The following is a 19,909-nucleotide window of genomic DNA, read 5'->3' as shown; positions in this document are numbered from 1 at the left end:
TATCAATGATATTATTAATGCGTTACCATTGATTTATCAATAGACTTACTGCCCCCTAAATGTTAATTCTGACGTATGAATCAATCGGTCCTCAACGACCATACCGGGGAGTCACTGTCATTGTTCTGTATGCCTTATCTTCACAACCATCACGGAATTAATAAGACTTACTTTCTATTGGGCAACAAAGTAATAAATCTTTGATATTGTTACTGCCCCTTTTAAACTTCGAGTCCCTTAATTGAATGCCTTTTAATTAGTCACACCGTAGAATTAATCTTGCTTCTCGACGATACCTATCTGGTTACCCTGGTAACGGATGAATTCGACGAGTCTGTCTTCCAGGTCTATCTCACGTGACCTCGGTTGCCATGACCACTATAACATCTGGAAGTTCCTCGGTTGCCTCGAGGATCCCGAGTTAGACGCCGAGCTGCTTGCCGACCGGTAAGCCCGCCTACCCACTTGTCTTACAACTTACTAAATGAGATCTAACCATCATCCCACGTCCAATAACGTTAATGACGCCTTTCCATTTTATTCACCCCGCAGAAACCACGCCTGATTTATTCAGCGTTTCTCCTCAATAGCAGAATATTCCAGCGGACTTCTAACCTACTCGGTAAGTTCCGCCCACATATAATTTCATAATCGAGTCTCGGCTCTAAGCGGCCTGTATCTAAATGTTGTTCCCCTTTTAGATAGATTGTTCGAGTGGTCCCCCGTCCAGCAACTGGATCCACCCCGGGAAATCCGGACTTTACTTCATTAGTAAGTCCCTGGCCTTTTCCTTATTAATTTGGTAGATTTGATCGTCCAATTATAATTCTAATGGTTACAAATATGATTCTCTCTTAAGGTTTTGAACCAATGTCATGGACCTTTACCTGGATTAACTTCATCCCCTTTTGATGTACTCAGGTACGTCCTTTTGTCTACCCTACCCGCCTAAATCAGATCAAGACTTGTCCACCATATAATTAATTTACTAAATCCCCCTTTTAATAACAGGTTGGCTGCCCCTACCATACCGCCCGTCCTGAAGAAGACCCACTTGCAAGGAATCTTACTAATCCTGCTTTCTTAGGGTCGAAACTTCGACAACGTCCCCTCAACAGCCCCGTTCAACCCACCATTCGTTTTCATGATGGACATTGGGGCATGTTTTTTGAAACTTTGTCATTGATTAACCATTTGCTTTGCTTATTGTTTAACATTGGTATCCTAATATTACTGGATAAATATCGTGTTTTTTATTGTCACAAAGGACTCCCCCACCTTACCTTCACTATATCACTTCCCCTCCATCCCCAGGGGCACCTGTACCTTCACAATTGTGTATACTTTATGAATGCTCAATATTGCTCGTTTTCCTATAGTGTGAATAAAACATTATAGAGGTAATTTTTATTGATGAGATTCACTTTAATGATTTTTAAATAATTTGCTCTCCCTCACTGGGACCCCTCTATTCATAACGATAGCTACCCAGGTCCCAGCGACTTGTTTGGGTTAACCCTTGTCTCATATAACGTACATCTCTTTTCAAGTTTAGGTCACAAGCTCAACGTAAGCAAATCACAGTTGCATCCTCTTTAAGTGATACCTTTTCTGGGGGCAATGCTAGACACCATACAGTGCAAAGCATTCTGATCAGAAGATCGCCAGCTAAGACTACAAAAACTAGCAAAGTCAATCTCAAAAAGGTCAGTTTCTGTCCGGACATTCACTTCTCTTCTGGGGATGTGCTCGTCTGCAATAAACCTGGTTCAGTTGGCAAGGCTCAGAATGAGACCTCTGCAAGAAGAACTGCACCTACAATGGCAACAAGCCGCAGGGTCATTCGACTACCCCATCAAAGTGACATTGCGCATGATTCATGCTCTCCATTGGTGGTCCCTGAAAGCAAACTTGTCTCTGGGCCTCACGTTCTTGGCAACTCCCCCAGAATTAGTTTTAACAACAGACACATCCATGGAGGGCTGGGGAGGCCATCTTCAAGACTTACAGATTCAAGGAAGATGGTCCAAACAGTACCAGCAAAAACACATCAACAGTTTGGAATTGCGGGACATTTTTCTCTCTCTGCAGGCATTCCTTCTGAGGATTGCGGGCTCCTCTGCTGTTCCATACCGACAATACGACCAGCATGTATTACATCAACAAACTGGGGGGAACGAGGTCACTGTCCCTTTTCGCAGGAGGTTCAGGAGCTGTGGGCGTGGGTTACAGAACACAGTATAACCCTAAGAGCAGAGCATGTCCAGGGGCTTCAAAACACTTTGGCCAACACCCTCAGCAGATCGCTCTAAGGATGTCACAAGTGGGAACTGGAGCAGGTGGAGAAGGTCTTTCGCGTTTGGGGCAAGCAAACACTAGATTTGCTTGCAACGAGAGAGAACAGCAAATGCCTTTACTACGCCAACAGATTCCTTCAATGGGGATCAATAGGGAATTCCCTGTCCATGCGATGGTCAGGGATTTATGCGTACGCTTTTCCCCCCAATACAATTGATACCGAAAGTGCTTTAAAAGACGAAGAGGGAATATTGCAGTCTCGTCCTGATTGCACCTCGCTGGCCGAGACCATATTGGTTCCAAGAGCTACTCCTATTATCACAGGAACACCCTGTTCGTCTACTTCCAACACTCACAATGTTGACAAGGGGAAAAGGTCAGATACTACACCCAGATCCACAGTCGCTTCACTTGGCCTGGCTCCTGACTTCCTGAAATTTAAAGATCTAAAAATATCTCCGGATTGTCCGGATATACTATCTAAATCCCGTGCCCAGAGTACAGTCAGGACGTATCGCTTAAAATTGAAACAATTTTGTTATTGGTGTGAGGCAAAGGATATTCATCCAATCCAAGCTCCAGCGGAGGATATCCTGCCTTATTTGCTATCTCTGGCCAAAGCAGGAATTGTGTTCTCTATCAAGGTTCACCTCGCTGCCATTTCCAGATTCCGAAAGAGCTCTACAAAACAATCACTTTGCTCTTCATCACTTATCAAACCATTTTAAAAAGGACTTTTTCGAGTCTTTCCTCCGATTCGGCCAGCACCTACAGAGTGGAAATTAAACAGTTTTATCTCAGTTGATGAGAAGACCATTTGAACCAATTCACAAGGCTGAGCTCAAATTTTTTACCTGGAAAGTGGCAATTTTATTAGCTCTTACTTCAGCCCGAAGGGTTAGTGAAATTCAAGGCTTGACCATTTTGGAACGCTTTTTACATTTCACTAAAGATTACGGGACTTGCGAACAAATCCCAAATTCATCCATAAAGTACTGTCTCAATTCCATCTAAATCAGCCTGTAGAGTTTAAAACCTTCTCCCTGGACCCAGTTACGCTGGCCGAAAGGGCTTTACACTCTTGACGTCAAACGTTGCCTTAAATTTTATCTCCAGAAGACTAAAGACATTATTCTATCCAATCAATTATTGGTCGCCTATGGTCAAGCCACTCTGGGACAGGCTGTTACGAAGGCAACTATAGCCAGATGGATTGCTTCTGTTCAATTTTGCCATGATAAAGCCAACAAACCTTTACAAAGAAAGGTCAAAGCGCATTCTACCAGGACTATGACGGCTTCTATGGCATTTGCTGGTATTACATTGGAAAACATCTGTCGTGCTGCGACATGGAAGAATGTCTACACGTTCATGAAGCACTACAGTCTGCTTCGCAGGACGATGTAGCGGTGGGACAAGCTGTTCTTAAACATATTCTTCATTAAGGTTACATACCAGTAGAGATGTATGCTTTTCCCTTTTCCATTCGCTGAAACATGTTTATGAGCGATGTGTGTGGTGGTTTCAAGACCATTTCTTTGTCCAGGGCAGGTTTACCTCAGCTCATAGTGAACCTCGACTAAAGTCTATTTCCAACTTATTATGGCATCTACCATACTGGAATACATACCAGGCTGTATCTGAACGAACAGCTGATTAAAGAAAAATCTGACAATCTGTACTGGCTGTATGTGGAATTTTGTCTCAGGATCTTGACATTCGACCAGCTACAGCAAGATGCCCTACTTAATGATTGAAGGAGTTTTCCATCTTCTGATAGTGCAGACGTTCTGATTCCACATACCGGTCTGGACTATCAAAGGGGTGCAACTACTGGATTCCTCAACAAGTTCATAATTGAAGAGAGCTGCACACTTTTGTAGTAAAGGCAACATATGCAAAAGAAACGCACCTATTTGTAGCTATCCCGTCAGACTGACATTATGTTGGGAATCCTGGTAATTTGATTTTCTTCTGTGAACTGTGTAGAGGAGAATTCCTCCCGACAAGGAGCTGAACTCTACCTGTCCATGGAAGGTGACCTGGTCCATTGTAATAACTGCACAAGTTGGCCCAGCTGACAAAGACCTGAGTAAGGACGCTTTGACGAACTGAGATTGCCCAGTATGCATGAGGTTAGGGAAGCTCTGTCCCATAGGTGGAAACGTGATCCAAAGTAGAGTGTCCTATGGGTTGAGATGATGCATTGTCGTCTTTTATTGCCTTGAGTGTTAGCTTGCAACATCCCTAGTCTTTATGTGCACATATGGGGCCTTCGGTCTTTATTTAGGAGGTAGTCCCCTGCTATTAGGCCTTGTTTGGGATCTTATTAGTTTGGTTGTAGGAGGTCCCTAACAGTTAGTACCATATTTGTAGCCAATGCAGTTGTGGGTATAGTGACATTTGTCATCAGTTTGGACCTACCCTCAAATGTTTGAATACTGTTCGGCCCTGATTTGACCAGTGACTCCTGTCTGTGGCCTCGGTCCTGTCGCTGCGCACAGAAGTAGAAAAGCATGAGTAAACCTAGGGATTTTCAGATACAGGTCCTGAATGTAAAAGCATACCCGAGGAACAATAAAATAAGTGTATCACCGGTTCATATGGGACAGCTGAGCTCTAAACTCCTGATTATAGTTCATTGATGTTTTGGATTGTATTCCTCACCGAACAGTCACTCCAGTGATTTTGCAGTGTATTGTCCTAGTTATTTTATGGGTCACAGTTTAATAGGATAGAACCTGTTCCTCGAGCCTTTGTACCAGCATGGTAACCAAGACTAGCCCAGCACCAGAAGTGATCCAGAGATTCCCCATACCTGTATCACTTACCCACCAGTTTGTGAGGGGGGCAACTCTTACTATGCTAAAGTCTTGAGTCCTGTTGGAAGATACCAGCATTCACTTGAAACGAGCCCAGTAGAATAACTTTAGCCAACGTTCTAGTGCCGTCAGAATTCGAGCTCCTAGCACAGACCGGATTAAATACTGATTGGTGAGGTATTCTGAACCGGGTAGGTGATATTACCTTTTTTTTTTTATGGCTTTTGCTTTTACTTGTGTATGAAAATGATGCAATTTTTTTTAACTAGAATAATACACTGGCAATGATAGTTAACCCTTCTAAAATCCCCTTCATTCTGAAGTAAGCCTTTGCTGCTGAACACAGCTACGCGGAGAGATTAAAGTTCCCATTGAGTAATTTGAACATTCCGGTAAAGTGTACTAGTATGATATCACTTAAACTCCAGTGGAAAATATACCTACAGAGTACAGCCCAATTATCGAAGTCTCAATACCCCAATAAAAGTTCTCCCATTAGGTTCACGCTATTGTTATTTTTTTATATGGATATTTTTTTTCAGTCCTGTAAAGGCTTATAATCCAGGTTAAAGTGTAGGATTTGTGTGCAATATTGGAAAATGTCTTTGTATTTTCATTCATTTTTTACCTTTGGGGAATAGTTATCATAGATACTCGTTTCTTATTGTGATTGGAAAAATTGTGAAATCTATACAATATAATCTGGTAAATGTTTTATTTAATTGGATAACGTTATGAAGGCCTTAGGTGAATTTAACTATCCAACGTGTGACACCTAACAAAGTAGCTGGTTATTTTTTTTTTTTTTGAAAAATATTTGAGACCACTTAAATATTCGAGGTATGGTATGTGGGAAAGGTGTAGCTTTACATACTGCACTCTTATAACAAAGGTAATGCTCAGATCACTGAGCGTGGTGTCCTGTTTAAGTAGGAAACCAATAAAGTATTTCATATTCGCTCCAGCAAGAAAGACTGCAGCTATGTATCAAAGCCGTTATGACAGTTGTCACACACCATCACTTTTTATAAGAAGACACGGTGTAAAACAGTGTTAATCCTTTTATTACAGCATTTGTACATTTTTGCTTAGTGTTAACACTTAGTTTATTTGAACAGCGGCTGATAACGTTTCAAGTAATAAACAGTTTAACATTCCACCACCTTTGTAAGGCATACCAGTTACCTGCAAAACACATTCATTTTATTGTGCATGCTGTGACTTGCATGAAGTATTTCGGCTGTCTAAGAAGTTCACAGTAACTACTTTTGAGGGTCGAGTCAGTTTTGGTGTATCTGTAATTGTATAATGTGTGCCAGAGTTGAGAGCAATTTTGTTACTCACACAATCTCAAATGATACATATTATTCTAACGCTCCTAATTGCCTGTTATATTGTAATTAGGGCTTCCAGTTACAGCTGTTCCAGGAACTCTAAGTCCCATGGGTATCCCGAATGCTGCTGCGGCAGCTCATGCTGCTGGGCGTGCTGGTATGGGTGGAATGACACATGGAGTCTATACTGTACTCTTGGTTAGCAATCTAAATGAAGAGGTCAGTGAAACATTTAACTTTCCACATTCTTTAATACTTTGCACCACTTGGTTTCTTTTAAATATATGTATATATTGATATGCTGACTTGTACCCATTTCATTTTATGTTCTAAGCTTCTTTCCTAAGTAAAACCCTTAGTGCTGTATTTCATCTTATGTTAGATCTTAATTTCGTTTTGCAATGCGGCCGATTCCGCTGGTTATTATAGTAGCCAGGGGCGTGCAGGTAAATTTTAAAAGATGCAAATCCTTCCCTTTTTTGTCATCCAGTTATTTTTTCTGTTCCCGCCCAGAGCGTTCTCTTTGATAATTTTATACAAGATACTTTTGCACATTGTTGTGGTCATTTTGTACATTTCATGCTTGTTACTTAAATGATTGCCTTGTCCCTTCTGTAGGAAATGTGTCCTTTTTTCAATTAGATGCCTCTACAGTAATCATATTTGTAGGATAGTTCTTTACTTTCTCATTTCACTTTTTCATATTATAAGTTGTAATGCTGTGTAAGGTGATATGATGTGGATAACTGTTTATGTTGAATTGCTTCATTCATAACGTCTCTTAAAAGTTGAGCATAGAACATATCATTTGGTTATGTTAACTTCATTGTCCTGCATGCTTACATTGTATTTAAGACCATTATTAAAATGCCTGCATTTCATAACCAGCCATGCTTTGCATTTAAAGTTCAGAGTTAAAAATTTAAGTTGCAAGCCTTTTCATGTCTGAATAAAATGCTGTATTTTTCTCTTTGCTATTGGATGTACTTTGCCCATATTTGTCATGGGTCACCTTTACTCAGTTTTTCTTGTACAGTACATAAACCAACCATTTTCTGACCAAACTCCAGCATTTCCTATGTACTGACCTATATTTTATTTTTGTTCCCAAATCCTTATTTTTTTTTTCCTTATGCATTGCTGTTTCCCTTCCCCATTTCATCCTTTCCCCCTTGTGTTCAATCCATTCCTTGTCTTCCCCAAATACCATGCCCTCCCTTCCTTGTCTTCTCCTTTTATCTTCCTTGTCTATACCTCCTGTTGCCTACCCTATGTTCATGCTTTTGTGCTTGAACAAAATGTTCCTCGGACCAACTTGTCCCAATTAACTGCCTTGAACCATGATCCATGACCACCTCACCATTCTACGGAAACCACCCTTCGTTATGGATGATCTGTTCATCTCCGCTCTTCCTCGACTCTTCTCTCTTCTTGTCTTATGCTGCTTGCTCTTCTCTCCTTCTAAAGATGGTTTCGCCCCAAAGTCTGTTTACCCTCTTCGGTATGTTATTGTTAGCACTATACTTTTATTATTGATTTCATTTTTATTTCACCTTAATTCTTATTTGTAGCGAGCAGTTTGTCTAGTTGAATAATAAATCTCTTGCTATTTATTTTGCAGTTTTTTTGATTTTATAAACCTCGCAATAGATTCAATTCAGTGTAATGCATGTTTTGTTTTGCATGAACTTTAATTTATTATCATTCACATAGCTTTGAGGGTATTTCCAAAAACTACTCTTTTTCAAAAAAAAAAAAAAATCACGGTTCAGAATCTTTATCTACTCTCTTCATTTGTATGACTGTAGAGATGAGCTGAGTGACTGTTGTGCTGCCTGAATGTCGTTGATCTAGCATTATAGTTGACTCTGGTATAAAACTATTTTCTTTTTTGGATTGCTTCTCTGAATCTGAAAAGGTGTTTATGGGGATGTCCAGCGTGTGAAGATTTTATACAATAAGAAAGACAGTGCTCTCATACAGATGGCTGATGCGAACCAATCTCAACTTGGTAAGATTGTGCTTAACCATATACATTTTTTGAAATGAGGATTCTGAATTCTGACTACAGGGTCATTTGTAACCAATTAAAATAAGTGTAGGGGTATGTGTAAACCTGCTAATAAATAATAGTTATAGTAATTTTATTACCTGTTTCCAGAATATTTTTTAGAGTAAGCATGCCACCTTTTGCAAATGGATTGTAGGAAATGTGTTCTGGTATGTTTGTTTACTTCCCACATATTTTTATGTTTTAAGAATAATAAACTGTTACCTTTCATCCCAGCCAGTACCAGTAGAACGCTAATTTGTGCTCTGGTCATGTCGAAGGTTGACCACTGCAATAGCCTTTTAATCAATGCCCAAGAAAGAGTTCTTGGCAGGCTGCAGTTGGTACAGAACGCAGCCACTAGGATACTGTTGGGTACCCCCAAGTTCAAGCCCATATCCAATGTGGTGCGACAGCTCCATTGGCTGCCCATAAGAAGCAGAATGAAATTCAAGGCTTTCTGTATTGCCTAATAGGCAATTCACAATACTGGACCTGAATGTTTAAAGAGCCTTCCAGGCTTACACGCCCAGCAGATCTTAGCTCAGCAGATGCCAATCATCTGATCGTCCCCAGAACAAGGCAAGCCAACAGGAGTGACAGAAGATTCACAGTTGCCACATGCAAACTGTGGAATTCTCTTCCCCTGCAGATTGGGGCTAATACCACGCTGATATTATTAAGAAAACAAAATAAAACCTGGCTTTTTAACCAATAGACTTCCCACCATCTCTTTGCATACCCTTCCAGTTCATAGCGCCGAGACACCTATGGGTATTTGAGGGCTCTAAAAGTTGTTAAAATAAATAAATATTTTTTTCCTTGTGGGAGAACTCGCTGCAAGACCTAAACTGAAGCATAGTTTTATTTTAATCACTTTATAAATATTCAGGCTGCTTAGACCAAAGGTTTTTCCGTTTAAAAATGCATTTGAAATAATGGATGCTCTAGCCATATAGGATTTTGGTGGACCATTCTGTTTTGTGAAATGACAGTGGATTTAATATCTGCGTTTGTGGATAAGTACTTCATCTCTATCTGTGATGCCATTACCTTTAGGTCCACCATGCCAAGAACATAGTCACTCCAAACCAAGAACAGTCACTTCAAAGCAGAAAATGGCAACCAAGGTCACCAGTAATGTCTAAAATTGTTATGTTCGAGGCATGTGGGCTGCTGAATTCATATCAGTGCATAGATCGCCGCCTAGTGATGGGTCCGGAAGATTGCACATTGTTGTCCTGGAAGAGTCTTCAAAGTATCACGAGATAGGGGGCTCCTCCCCTGGACTACAGTGCGCATGGGCATCCTCAGATTGTTTTTTTCTGCCATTGGGTTCAGATGTACTTTCTTAACTCAAATTCGGAATCAATATAAAAAAAAATTCAAAAGGTCTTCGGGGCGTCGGTATTGTCTTTTCATTCGGTGCCGCGTACTTGTTCCAGTTCATCGAGCTGGGCGTCGAAGGCTGCTTGCCTTTTTCGACACCAAAGGCCCCATCAACTATCGACGATGGAACGGAGCCCGTTCAAACGATGCCCCGTTTGCAACTCTAAATACCCTCACATCGATGTGCACCCGGTGTGCAATAAATGCCTATCTCAGGACCACGACGAGGCCAGCTGCATGGCCTGTTCTCGGTTCAGGTCAAAGAAAACACTTTGGCTTCGACGCGCCGCGAGACAGTCGGCGCAGAATACAGCGCCCGACCCGGAGAACATCTTCGAGGCTGAAGACAACGAGGGCGTCTATGAGGAGGATCCTGAACAACAGTCGGATCCTGCGTCAGAGCAGAACTCTAACTATGATGAAGACGAAGACTACGTCCATGATGAACACATTTCGTCAAGGTAAGAGACGACGCACAGGCCATCGGAGCAGTCGACGACTATTTGAGTGATGAGCAAGGCCCAACCGCAGTTGCAGGGGCCGATAATGACAATGTACTTTCAAAGGCTCAGGTCGAGGCATCGCCGGAAGGCCTTAGCCCAGATCTTCAACTACATTCTATAGCCCCGCGTCAAGGCCCGGCTAAGAATATATCTAAGGAGCCATCGGTCGATCAACCACAGTCAACGGTGAAATCGAAACCAACAGACACAAAACCGAAACTGCTAAAGACAGTCCTCGGATCGACGACTTCGGATTCATCGGATCCAATCAAATTGAAGTGTCATCGACCCTTCGGGGTCACAAGGGGGTGTCGGCCCGAGGATCGGGCCTTCGAAGCCTGTAACTAAGGTCAAGCACGTCGCACTGACGCCATCGACATATGGCAACACTAACAAAGGACTCAAGGCTCCGAAGACCGTCGGTCCGAAGCTTCCAGCCTCCAAGCCACTGGTGGTCAAGGCCTTCGAGTCGAAGACCAACATTGGCTCGAAAGAGCATGTCAAGCCGAAGCAAAGGAGCGTGCCCGCTGCGCACCAACAGCTCGAGTCGACACAAGGCCAAAAACAAACTGGTGAAAAGACTAAGTCGGTCGGATCGAAGACGGCGCCAACCTCGAAGAAGGTCAGTCCGTCTCCAATGCTTGCGCCACAAAGAAAGTTCAGACTGCCCCCGACCGCACGTCCTAAGGCGTTCGAGCCACAACATAGCCTCGAACCAGCCAGAACGGTGTCAGTGGTATCTAGGAATCAGCCCATAGAGGAGGACATTGTGTTCCAAGCGCCCTCCTATGATAACCAGTCGAAACTGTGTTCATCGACTCGGATTCTGGCAGACTCACTATTTATAAAAGAAAGATCATTCCAGAAAATCCTATGGAGTCATACAAGATCCCACTCAAAAAGAAAAGGGACTCTGCCACCTCACCTGTTCTTTTTGAGCCTGTGGAGTCCTATGGACAGGAATATACCAATTAACCCACACGTACTAATGAGGATGTGGGGGAAGGCTACTATGAGGAGGAATTTAATTATCCTATTGACGCAGATCAAGAGGAGCCCCAACCCTGGACTGACCCTGTTGACCTGGGTGAGCCACACACCACGCCTGACACTCAGTCCTATACGGTCAAAACCTCACCAACAGAAGATACAGCTGCGTTTAACGCGTTAATTGAAAGGGCAGCAAATTACCATGATTTGGAAATGCACGCTGACCCAGTAGAGGAAGACTTTTTGTTTGACACTTTCTCAACTTCAGAAAGATCAGTAAAGATCTGAAGTATGCTGAAGGGGGTCCTTAAACACGCTGGTGACATTTTTAAGGAAACCACAAGGGCAAGGGTTGTGAACCCAAGAATTGAAAGGAAGTACAGGCGCAGGCCGGTAGACCCTACGTATATCAAAGGCCAGCTCCCATTGGACTCCTTAGTAGTGGCTAATGCTCGTAAGAGAGCAAACTCTCAAACAAGTGGTGATGCTCCTCCTCCGGACAAAGAATCCAAGATCTTGGAAGCATCTGGAAAACGAGTAGCGGCTCAAGCAGCAAATATTTGGAGAATCTCAAATACACAGGCCCTATTAGCCAGATATGATAGGGCTCATTACGACACGTTAGAGCAGCTGCTACAACACTTGCCTGATGCTTATAAGGAGGGAGCAGAAATGCTGATACAGGAGGGGAAATTGATATCAAATGCATCCATTAAATGTGCGCTAGATGCAGCAGACATGGCAGCTAGGGCCATCAACACAAGTGTGATGCTCAGACGGCATGCCTGGTTACGCATCTCTGGTTTCAAGCCAGAGATTCAAACTACATTACTCAATCAGCCTGTTAACCCTGACTTTTTATTTGGTCCTGATGTGGACACAATCCTAGAAAAGATTAATAAAGACACTGAGGCAGCCAAATCCATGGGCGCTCTGCAGTCACAACAGTTATGGGGAGGTTCCTTTCGTCGCTCCGGTAACAGGGGAGCCTCTAGAGGTCAAGCATCACAGCAAGCCCAATACAACAAAGGAGGCACACAGACCACCTATAACAAAAACAATAGGGGTGGATACCGTGGCAACAGCACCAAAGGCAGAGGACGAGGAAATAATAACGCCAGATCCTCCGCCAACACTAAACAGTGACGTCTTGTCACTGCCCCCGGACCATATAACACCGGTCGGGGTAAGACTTCAGCAGTGCCTGCCAGTCTGGGAAGGCATTACCACAGACAGGTGGGTGAGACAGCTTATCCAATATGGCTATTGTCTAGAACTGACCTCCACTACACCCAACGTACCCCAAAGGCACCGTCCTATGTCCGCAGAGCACATGCACTTTTTGCAGCAAGAGATCATCTGTATGCTGCAAAAAGAGGCCATAGAACTCGTGCCTTTAGACCAACAGGGTACAGGGGTGTACTTGCTGTACTTCTTAATCCCAGAAAAGGACGGGTCTCTCAGGCCCATACTAGACCTCAGACCCCTGAACCAATACATCTTGTCAGAACATTTTCTCATGCTCACTTTGCAGCAAATCCTACCATTGCTCAGTCAGGGAGATTTTCTAGCAACACTAGACCTGAAGGACGCATATTTCCACATTCCGATTCACCCGGGACACAGGAAATAGCTCAGGTTCACCATAAACAACCAGCATTACTAGTTCAAGGTCCTGCCTTTCGGGGTCACAACAGCCCCCAGAGTGTTTACCAAGTGCTTGGTGGCAGTGGCTGCGCACCTTCGGAGACAACACATTCATGTCTATCCTTATCTGGACGACTGGCTTATCCAAGCAAAGTCAGCCCAGCAATGTGCCAGCCACATGTCCCACACGATTCACCTCCTACAGTCTAGGATTTTCACTAAATTACCCAAAGTCTCATCTTCAACCCGCACATGTACAACAGTACCTCGGAGTGACGATAGACACTCTGGCGGCAAATGCAAAGCTAAACTCAGCAAGAATCAATAGCATGCAATTGCTGATTCAGAGATTCAGACCCCAACACTCACTCCCAGCACAAGTGTTTATGCAGCTGATAGGTAGTTTGGGGTGATTAATGATTGTGTAACTGAATTTGACTTTCAACTCTAGCACCTGCTTCACTTTATCTATTAGAGCTTCCTGTTGAAGCTGACTTTTGTAACTATTTTAGAATGGCTCTGGCAGCTTGCCGGCGCCATTCTAAAAGAGTTACAAAAGTCAGCTTGAACTTTTGACCCAATCAGTTCCGCTCACGGATTTTGCGGGAAATTCGCGAATCTCACGGATTGCAAATTTACCCAAAATCCGTGAGCGTAACGGATTTTCCGCCCATGCTTATTTTAGACCCTTCCGGAAGGTAGATTCAGAACACTCCAGCCAGAGTGCCTGAGGGAGGGAGTTCCACAGCTGGGCTGCCAAATAACAAAACGATTCAGAAAAGGGTGTGGTGATGAACAGAGTGTCTGAATTAAGCAGACCACTCTTACCCAGTCCAAAGATCAGGGCTTGATCCTTCACCGTTATTTAGCTCACTGCACCACCCCAGCTCAGAACCTGGCTATATGCAAATTAGTCTGTCCCTGGCCCAGTGCATCATGGGAACAGGGCAGACCAAACTACCAAGCCAATTCTTCACCGGAAAGGAGGCAGGCTTCCGGGGACCGGTTTCTGGCATTTCAGCCGTCGTCAGCCCGGCTTGCTTGAATCCTGATGGTGCAGTGAGCAAGGGACTCATGTCTGAGTATACCCTGCCACACCTATAGTGGCCAAAAACGATTCAGAAAAGGGGGTGGTGATGAACAGAGTGTCTGAATTAAGCAGGCCACTCTTACCCAGTCCAAAGATCAGGGCTTGATCCATCACCGTTATTTAGCTCACTGCACCATCCCAGCTCAGAACGGTGTTGGATCTAGCCCTGATCTCTTGACTGGGTGAGAGTATTCTGCTTAATTCTGAAATTTTGTCCATCACCACCCCTTGTTGTTAAATATTTTGTCCACCATAAGCATGGAAGGGTATACTCAGATGTGAGTCCCTTGCTCACTGCACCATCAGGATTCAGCAAGCCGGGCCGACGACGGCTGAAATGCCAGAAACCGGTCCCCGGATGCTTGTTTCCTTCCCAGTGTAAGAATTGGCTTGGTAGTTTGGTTTGCCCTGTTCCCATCATGCACTGGGACAGGAACAGACTAATTTGCATATAGCCAGGTTCTGAGCTGGGATGGTGCAGTGAGCTAAAAAACGGTGTTGGATCTAGCCCTGATCTCTTGACTGGGTGAGAGTATTCTGCTTAGTTCAGAAACTCTGTCCATTACCACCCCTTGTTGTTAAATAACAAAACGAGCGGCTGCCCATTCTGGCTCTCTTGATTTTTGGAACATGCACCTTCCCTTTCCCGCTTGACCTTAACAGTCTAGTCGGAAGATAGGGAGTTAAGAAATCATGCAGGTAACTGGGCCCCTTTCTCTGTAGGATCAGGTGACTCACGCACCAGGCCTTGAACTTTACTCTCTCCCTAATGGGGAACCAGTGTAGAGGCCAGCGCACCAGTGGCAGAGGCCCTCTTCGGGAGCATAAGAACTAGCCTTGCTGCTGCATTTTGGATGCACTGCAATCGTTGCAAACATCTGACAGTTGCACCCAGATACAGCAGGTTGCCGTAATCTAGGCTTGAGGTTACCAAAACATGAACAAGGGTTTTTCTGGATGACGTGGGTATGGTGTCCAGGGTTTTCCGTAGTCTCCTTAAAATACCAAAACAGGCGCCTGCCACCCGCCTGGTGTGTTAATCTATGGACAACTTGTTGTCCACCCAAACCCTAAGATTCCTAGCTTGCTCGCTGTCTGCCCTTCGTCCACAAACTTCCGGATGGTCTCGGTGGAGTATAGCAGGGCCGATTCAGTAGAGTGAAAAGCCCGGAAGCCAGACTGGGAAGGATGAAGGTTATTGTTCGCAATATGTGCCGTGAGTTGGATATTCACAATCTTTTCCGCCACCTTGGCAAAGTACGGGAGCAGAGAGATGGGGTGCAGGTTGTCAAGCTGATCAGTACTATTATGATGCTTCTTCTGTAAAGGGAGTAGCACAGCCTCCTTCCACATTTCCGGGACCCCTCATGAGATAAGAGACAACTCCACAAGATGTCTCATAAAAGGCTCAAGTACATCAATACTACCTCTGAGCAGCCATGGGGTAGCTGGGTCCCTGGGCGAGCCTGATTTGATGCTAATGGCAATCTTTTTAAAAATGTCCCGGGGGGGGGGGGGCAAGGTCAGTTCAAACAGACCCTGTATTTCGGGAGCACCCATGAATTCCTTTTCCACTCTGATGCAAGTGCGCGCAGAGTCAGGAAAATAAGAGTAAATCTTCTTGACCTTCTCTGCAAAGTACTCAGCCACTCATTTGCATGCCTCATCAGAGCCGACGATTGGCTCTGTGACGGATGCCAAGGAGGAGATTTCTATAAAGATCTTGAACAGCTCTTTTGTAGAATTCTTCCTACCATTAAAATAAGCTGCCTTCTCCTTCCTAATAAGTGAAAGATAGCTCTTGAGGCTAATTTTATATTCTGCTTCCAGATGGGCGCTGAAATCTTTCCTCCAGCACCTTTCTAGGTGTTTTCAGGTTGATTTAGCGGTTCGTAGCTCTTCACTAAACCAAGTAGAAGAGCTCTTCACACATTAGTTGTCAAAAGAGCATTGCTATACTACATAGAAAGAACTCAACCTTTTCGTAAGACAAAACAACTTTTTGTGTCTTTCTCACCACCACACAAAGGTAATCCCATTTCACAATCTGGGATAGCTAGATGGATTGTCAAATGCATACAGATTTGTTACCACAAAGCTAAACATACGTTATCTGTTCCTCCTAAAGCCCACTCTACAAGAAAAATAGGGGCTTCAATGGCATTTTTAGGGAACATTCCCCTATGTGACATATGCAGAGCAGCTACATGGGCTACACCGCACACATTCACAAAACACTATTGTGTAGATGTGCAAACAAAACAAGCTAATGTGGGCCAGGCTGTTCTCAAAACATTATTCCAAACTACTGCAACAGATGGGGGTGGTCGCCGCTAAGAGTGGGTACTGCTATACAATCTATGCACAGTGTGCAATCTGCAGCTCACATGCCTGGAACGGAAAATGCTACTTACCAGTATGCATCTGTTCTTGGCATGCAGAGCTGCAGAGTTGCACACGACCACCTGCCTGCCCGGCTACCCTTGTCTGTTCCAGTATTATCTTAATTGGATACAAATTACATGAGCATCCTTCCCTTTCTTGCAAAGTTCCATTTCCCTAATGGCGAAAAACAATCTGGGGATGGAGCCGATACCCATGCGCAAATTGGTCCTGAGGAGGAGTCGCCTATCTCGTGACTTCCAAATAACTTTTCAGGACAACAAACTGCAAACATCCGGGCCCAACACAAGGTGGCGATCTGTACACAGTGTGCAACTCTGCAGCTCTACATGCCAAGAACAAATGCATACTGGTAAGTAGCATTTTCCTTTAGGTAGCACCCCCAGACCCTGAAATCAGATTCGTGTTGACCTACAAAGCCTGGACTCCGAAGAGCCGCCCCATCGAGAAAGGAGGGCCAGTGACTGATTAGGTGCCAGCCCTCTTGACTTTTTTGCTGCCTTTTGCCCTTGCTACAAAAGTAGACTCATCCTGTAGACCAATCAACTTCCCTGGAAGGACTGCCTGCCTCCTATAAAGATCAAGATACTCCAGTGGACAGCGGACCTGTCCAAGAAGAAACCAACTTTAGAACTGAAGAGCACTGCCTTAGGGAACCGCGAAACCGCCTCCAGACCCACCTCTGCACCCGACCCCCAAAAGCCAGAGTCCAAGTAGCCCACCAGTCCTGCGAAGGTTCCCTAGCAATTCTGAGTCACTGTCAGCTAACCCCTGCCAGACTTTACCTCGACTCCTATGGCCTCAATCCAAAGACCCCCTCTATCCAAAGACTCTCTCTGATCGTGACCTGCCCGGTAGCTGTTCTCTACGCAAAAGGTCACCCCTGTATCCAATCTCCCCCATTGATTGGCATAGGGGGCCCAACCCCAATTTGACTTCTGCACCCTCAGAGTAATTTGGAAGCAAAAGAAAGCGATACAGCACATTAAAGTACTGGATTTAAAAACAGTGTTCCTAGCCTTAAAAGCCCTTCATAAACAATTGTGGGGGAAAACAGTGCAAGTTCAGACAGGCAATACAACAAAAAATTTCAAAACAAGCACAAAAAACATGGAGATGGGCCATCCAGAGACAGATAAAATTAACGGCAATTTAGCCACCAGTTGTAGACAACCTGGAGAAGAACACACTCTGCAGACAAGCATCTGCCTCAGACGAGTGGGAACTGAATCCAACAGTAGTCAAACTGGTGTTTCAGAGATGGGGGGACAAAGACATAAAATGGTTTGCAGCATCAAAGAATGCCAAATGGCAGTCTTTTTGCATCTAGAGACCCACACCACCACGCCCTTGTGAATGCACAGTTGATATACTGGGCAGGGAAATTTGCATAGGTTTTTATCCAGATCCCACTTTTTCCTTTAGTGATCAACCAGAGAGATCAATCACTAATGGCATTGATACTCATCGCCCACAGTCTGCAAGACCAACAAAGTACTCCGAACGGATAGAGATGGTGCACAGCATACATAGACTACCAGCATTACCTGACCTGCTTTCCTTGCATTGGGGAGAGTCCTTCACCAAGAACGAAACTTGCTATTTGCTGCATGGCTCCTTAGGTAATAGATGTTCGAGGCATGTGGGCTGCTGAATTCATATCTGTGCATAGATCGCCGCCTAGTGTTGGGTCAGGATGATTGCACATTGTTGTCCTGGATGAGTCTTCGAAGTATCACGAGATAGGTGGCTCCTCCCCTGGACTACAGTGCGAATGGGCATCGACTCCATCCTCAGATTGTTTTTTTCCGCCATTGGGTTCGGATGTCTTTTCATTCCCTCTTGTCGGAATAGATAGAAAACTTTCTTGAGACCAAAAGGTCTTTAGTCTAATACGTCGGTATTGTCTTGCGTTCGGCATTGCTTCTTCCAGCTCGGTTACGAGCTGGATTCTCTACTCCCGCGTGCTCTCGGCGCGGAAGGCCCAGTCGACGCTCCAGACCTATCGACCGTCCATCATGGACCGAAGTCCATTCAAGAGATGTCCAGTCTGTAACTCAAAGTATCCCCAAATCGACGTCCACCCGGTGTGCAACAAGTGTCTGTCGCCGGACCACAATGAGGACAAGTGTATGGCTTGTTGTCGCTTCAGGTCCAAGAAGACGCTTAAGCTTCGAAGAGCTGCGCGCCAGGAGGCCCAGCATGCTGCACCGGCGCCTTTGGACATCTTCGTTGCCGGGGATGTCAAGGACGAATCTATCCAGGACATTTCTGAGTCGAACCCCGCGTCGGACGTCGACTATGACTACGACGCGGATGCTGAGATGTTCGAGGCCGGAGAAGTCGTCGAGGTAGGGGACGACGACGGGGCCCTCGGGGCCATGGAGGATAGCTCGGATGAGGAGCTCCCTCAAACTGACTCTGGGGCCGTGCCAATTTATAAGGCTCAGGTCGAGGGATCGCCTTCGGGCCTTATCCAAGATCTCGCTATGGGTTCTACGGCCCCGCCTTGGTGCTCGGCCACGGACATTGCTGCCGAGCCACTCCCTGGCAAAACGAAATCCAGATACTGCGCAGGTGCCAGCCTCGAAACCAAAAGTGCGCATCGCGTTGGTCGGCTCCAAGGCCTCGTAGGCTTCGGCGCCGAAGGTGACTGTCGAGCCGAAGGCTCAAGTCAAGGGCTGCCGCGCCGAAGACTAAAGTGAAGGTGGTCGAGCTGGGCGCGTCGGCGCCGCAGACAGTCGACACCGGCAAAAGCCTCAGCGACCCGAAGAAGACTGTCGGCGAGACGAAGAAAAGTCTCGGTGACCCGAGGAAGCGGCTGGATGACCCGAAGGGCCTCACGACCCCGCGTCAGCAGGACAAGGCCAAGGGCACTGCGCCCCGAGAGTCGACTCAAGGAGTGGCCTCAACGGATTCCATTGAACCGGCGCGCCCATCCGCCGCGTTCACCAAGAAGGTGACGGACTCCCTGCAGCGCATCAGGGACGGCACTGCGTCGGTCGGTCCGAAGGATCCTCTGCCTGCGAAACCTGTGGAGAAACCACTTAAGGCGTCCACGCCCATACACTTCACGTTGCCGCCGAAGACGGCGCCGAAGGCTTTCGCTCCTAAAGCAGTGGCCGGCGTGCCCGAAAAGGTATCCTCGTGCCGAAAGGGTCAGCGGTGGTCCCCGGCCCGCGACCTCGACTACCTTCGGGGGACGAGCGTCAGGAGCACTTCATTGATGCCGAAACAGGCAAGCTTTCCCTCCTCAAGCGGAAAATCGCCCCAGAACGCCCACTGGAGTCTTACAAGATCCCTCTCAAGAAAAAGAAGGACTCTGCTTGCTCTCCCGTCTTGGTGGAACCACATTCCCCACAGACTCATAATGTTTCGCCCAC

General features: G+C 45.3%; 1 protein-coding gene across 2 annotated transcripts in view; it reads left to right on the top strand.

Moving 5' to 3' along the window:
* PTBP2 (polypyrimidine tract binding protein 2) overlaps window positions 1–19,909 on the top strand; it is a 212,911-nt gene that overhangs the window by 142,959 nt on the left and 50,043 nt on the right. For both annotated transcript variants that reach the window (XM_086954720.1, XM_086954715.1), the window contains exons 9-11: window positions 6,525–6,673; window positions 7,922–7,955; window positions 8,373–8,465. In XM_086954720.1, the coding sequence (XP_086810846.1) occupies window positions 6,525–6,673; window positions 7,922–7,955; window positions 8,373–8,465 (276 nt within the window). The remainder of the gene's footprint in view (window positions 1–6,524; window positions 6,674–7,921; window positions 7,956–8,372; window positions 8,466–19,909) is intronic.

Source organism: Lissotriton vulgaris, chromosome 1_1 (genome assembly GCF_964263255.1).
Source record: "Lissotriton vulgaris chromosome 1_1, aLisVul1.2, whole genome shotgun sequence".
Classification (NCBI taxonomy): domain Eukaryota; kingdom Metazoa; phylum Chordata; class Amphibia; order Caudata; family Salamandridae; genus Lissotriton; species Lissotriton vulgaris.
Note: the sequence above shows the minus strand (reverse complement) of the source record. Positions and strands in the feature narration are given on the sequence as shown.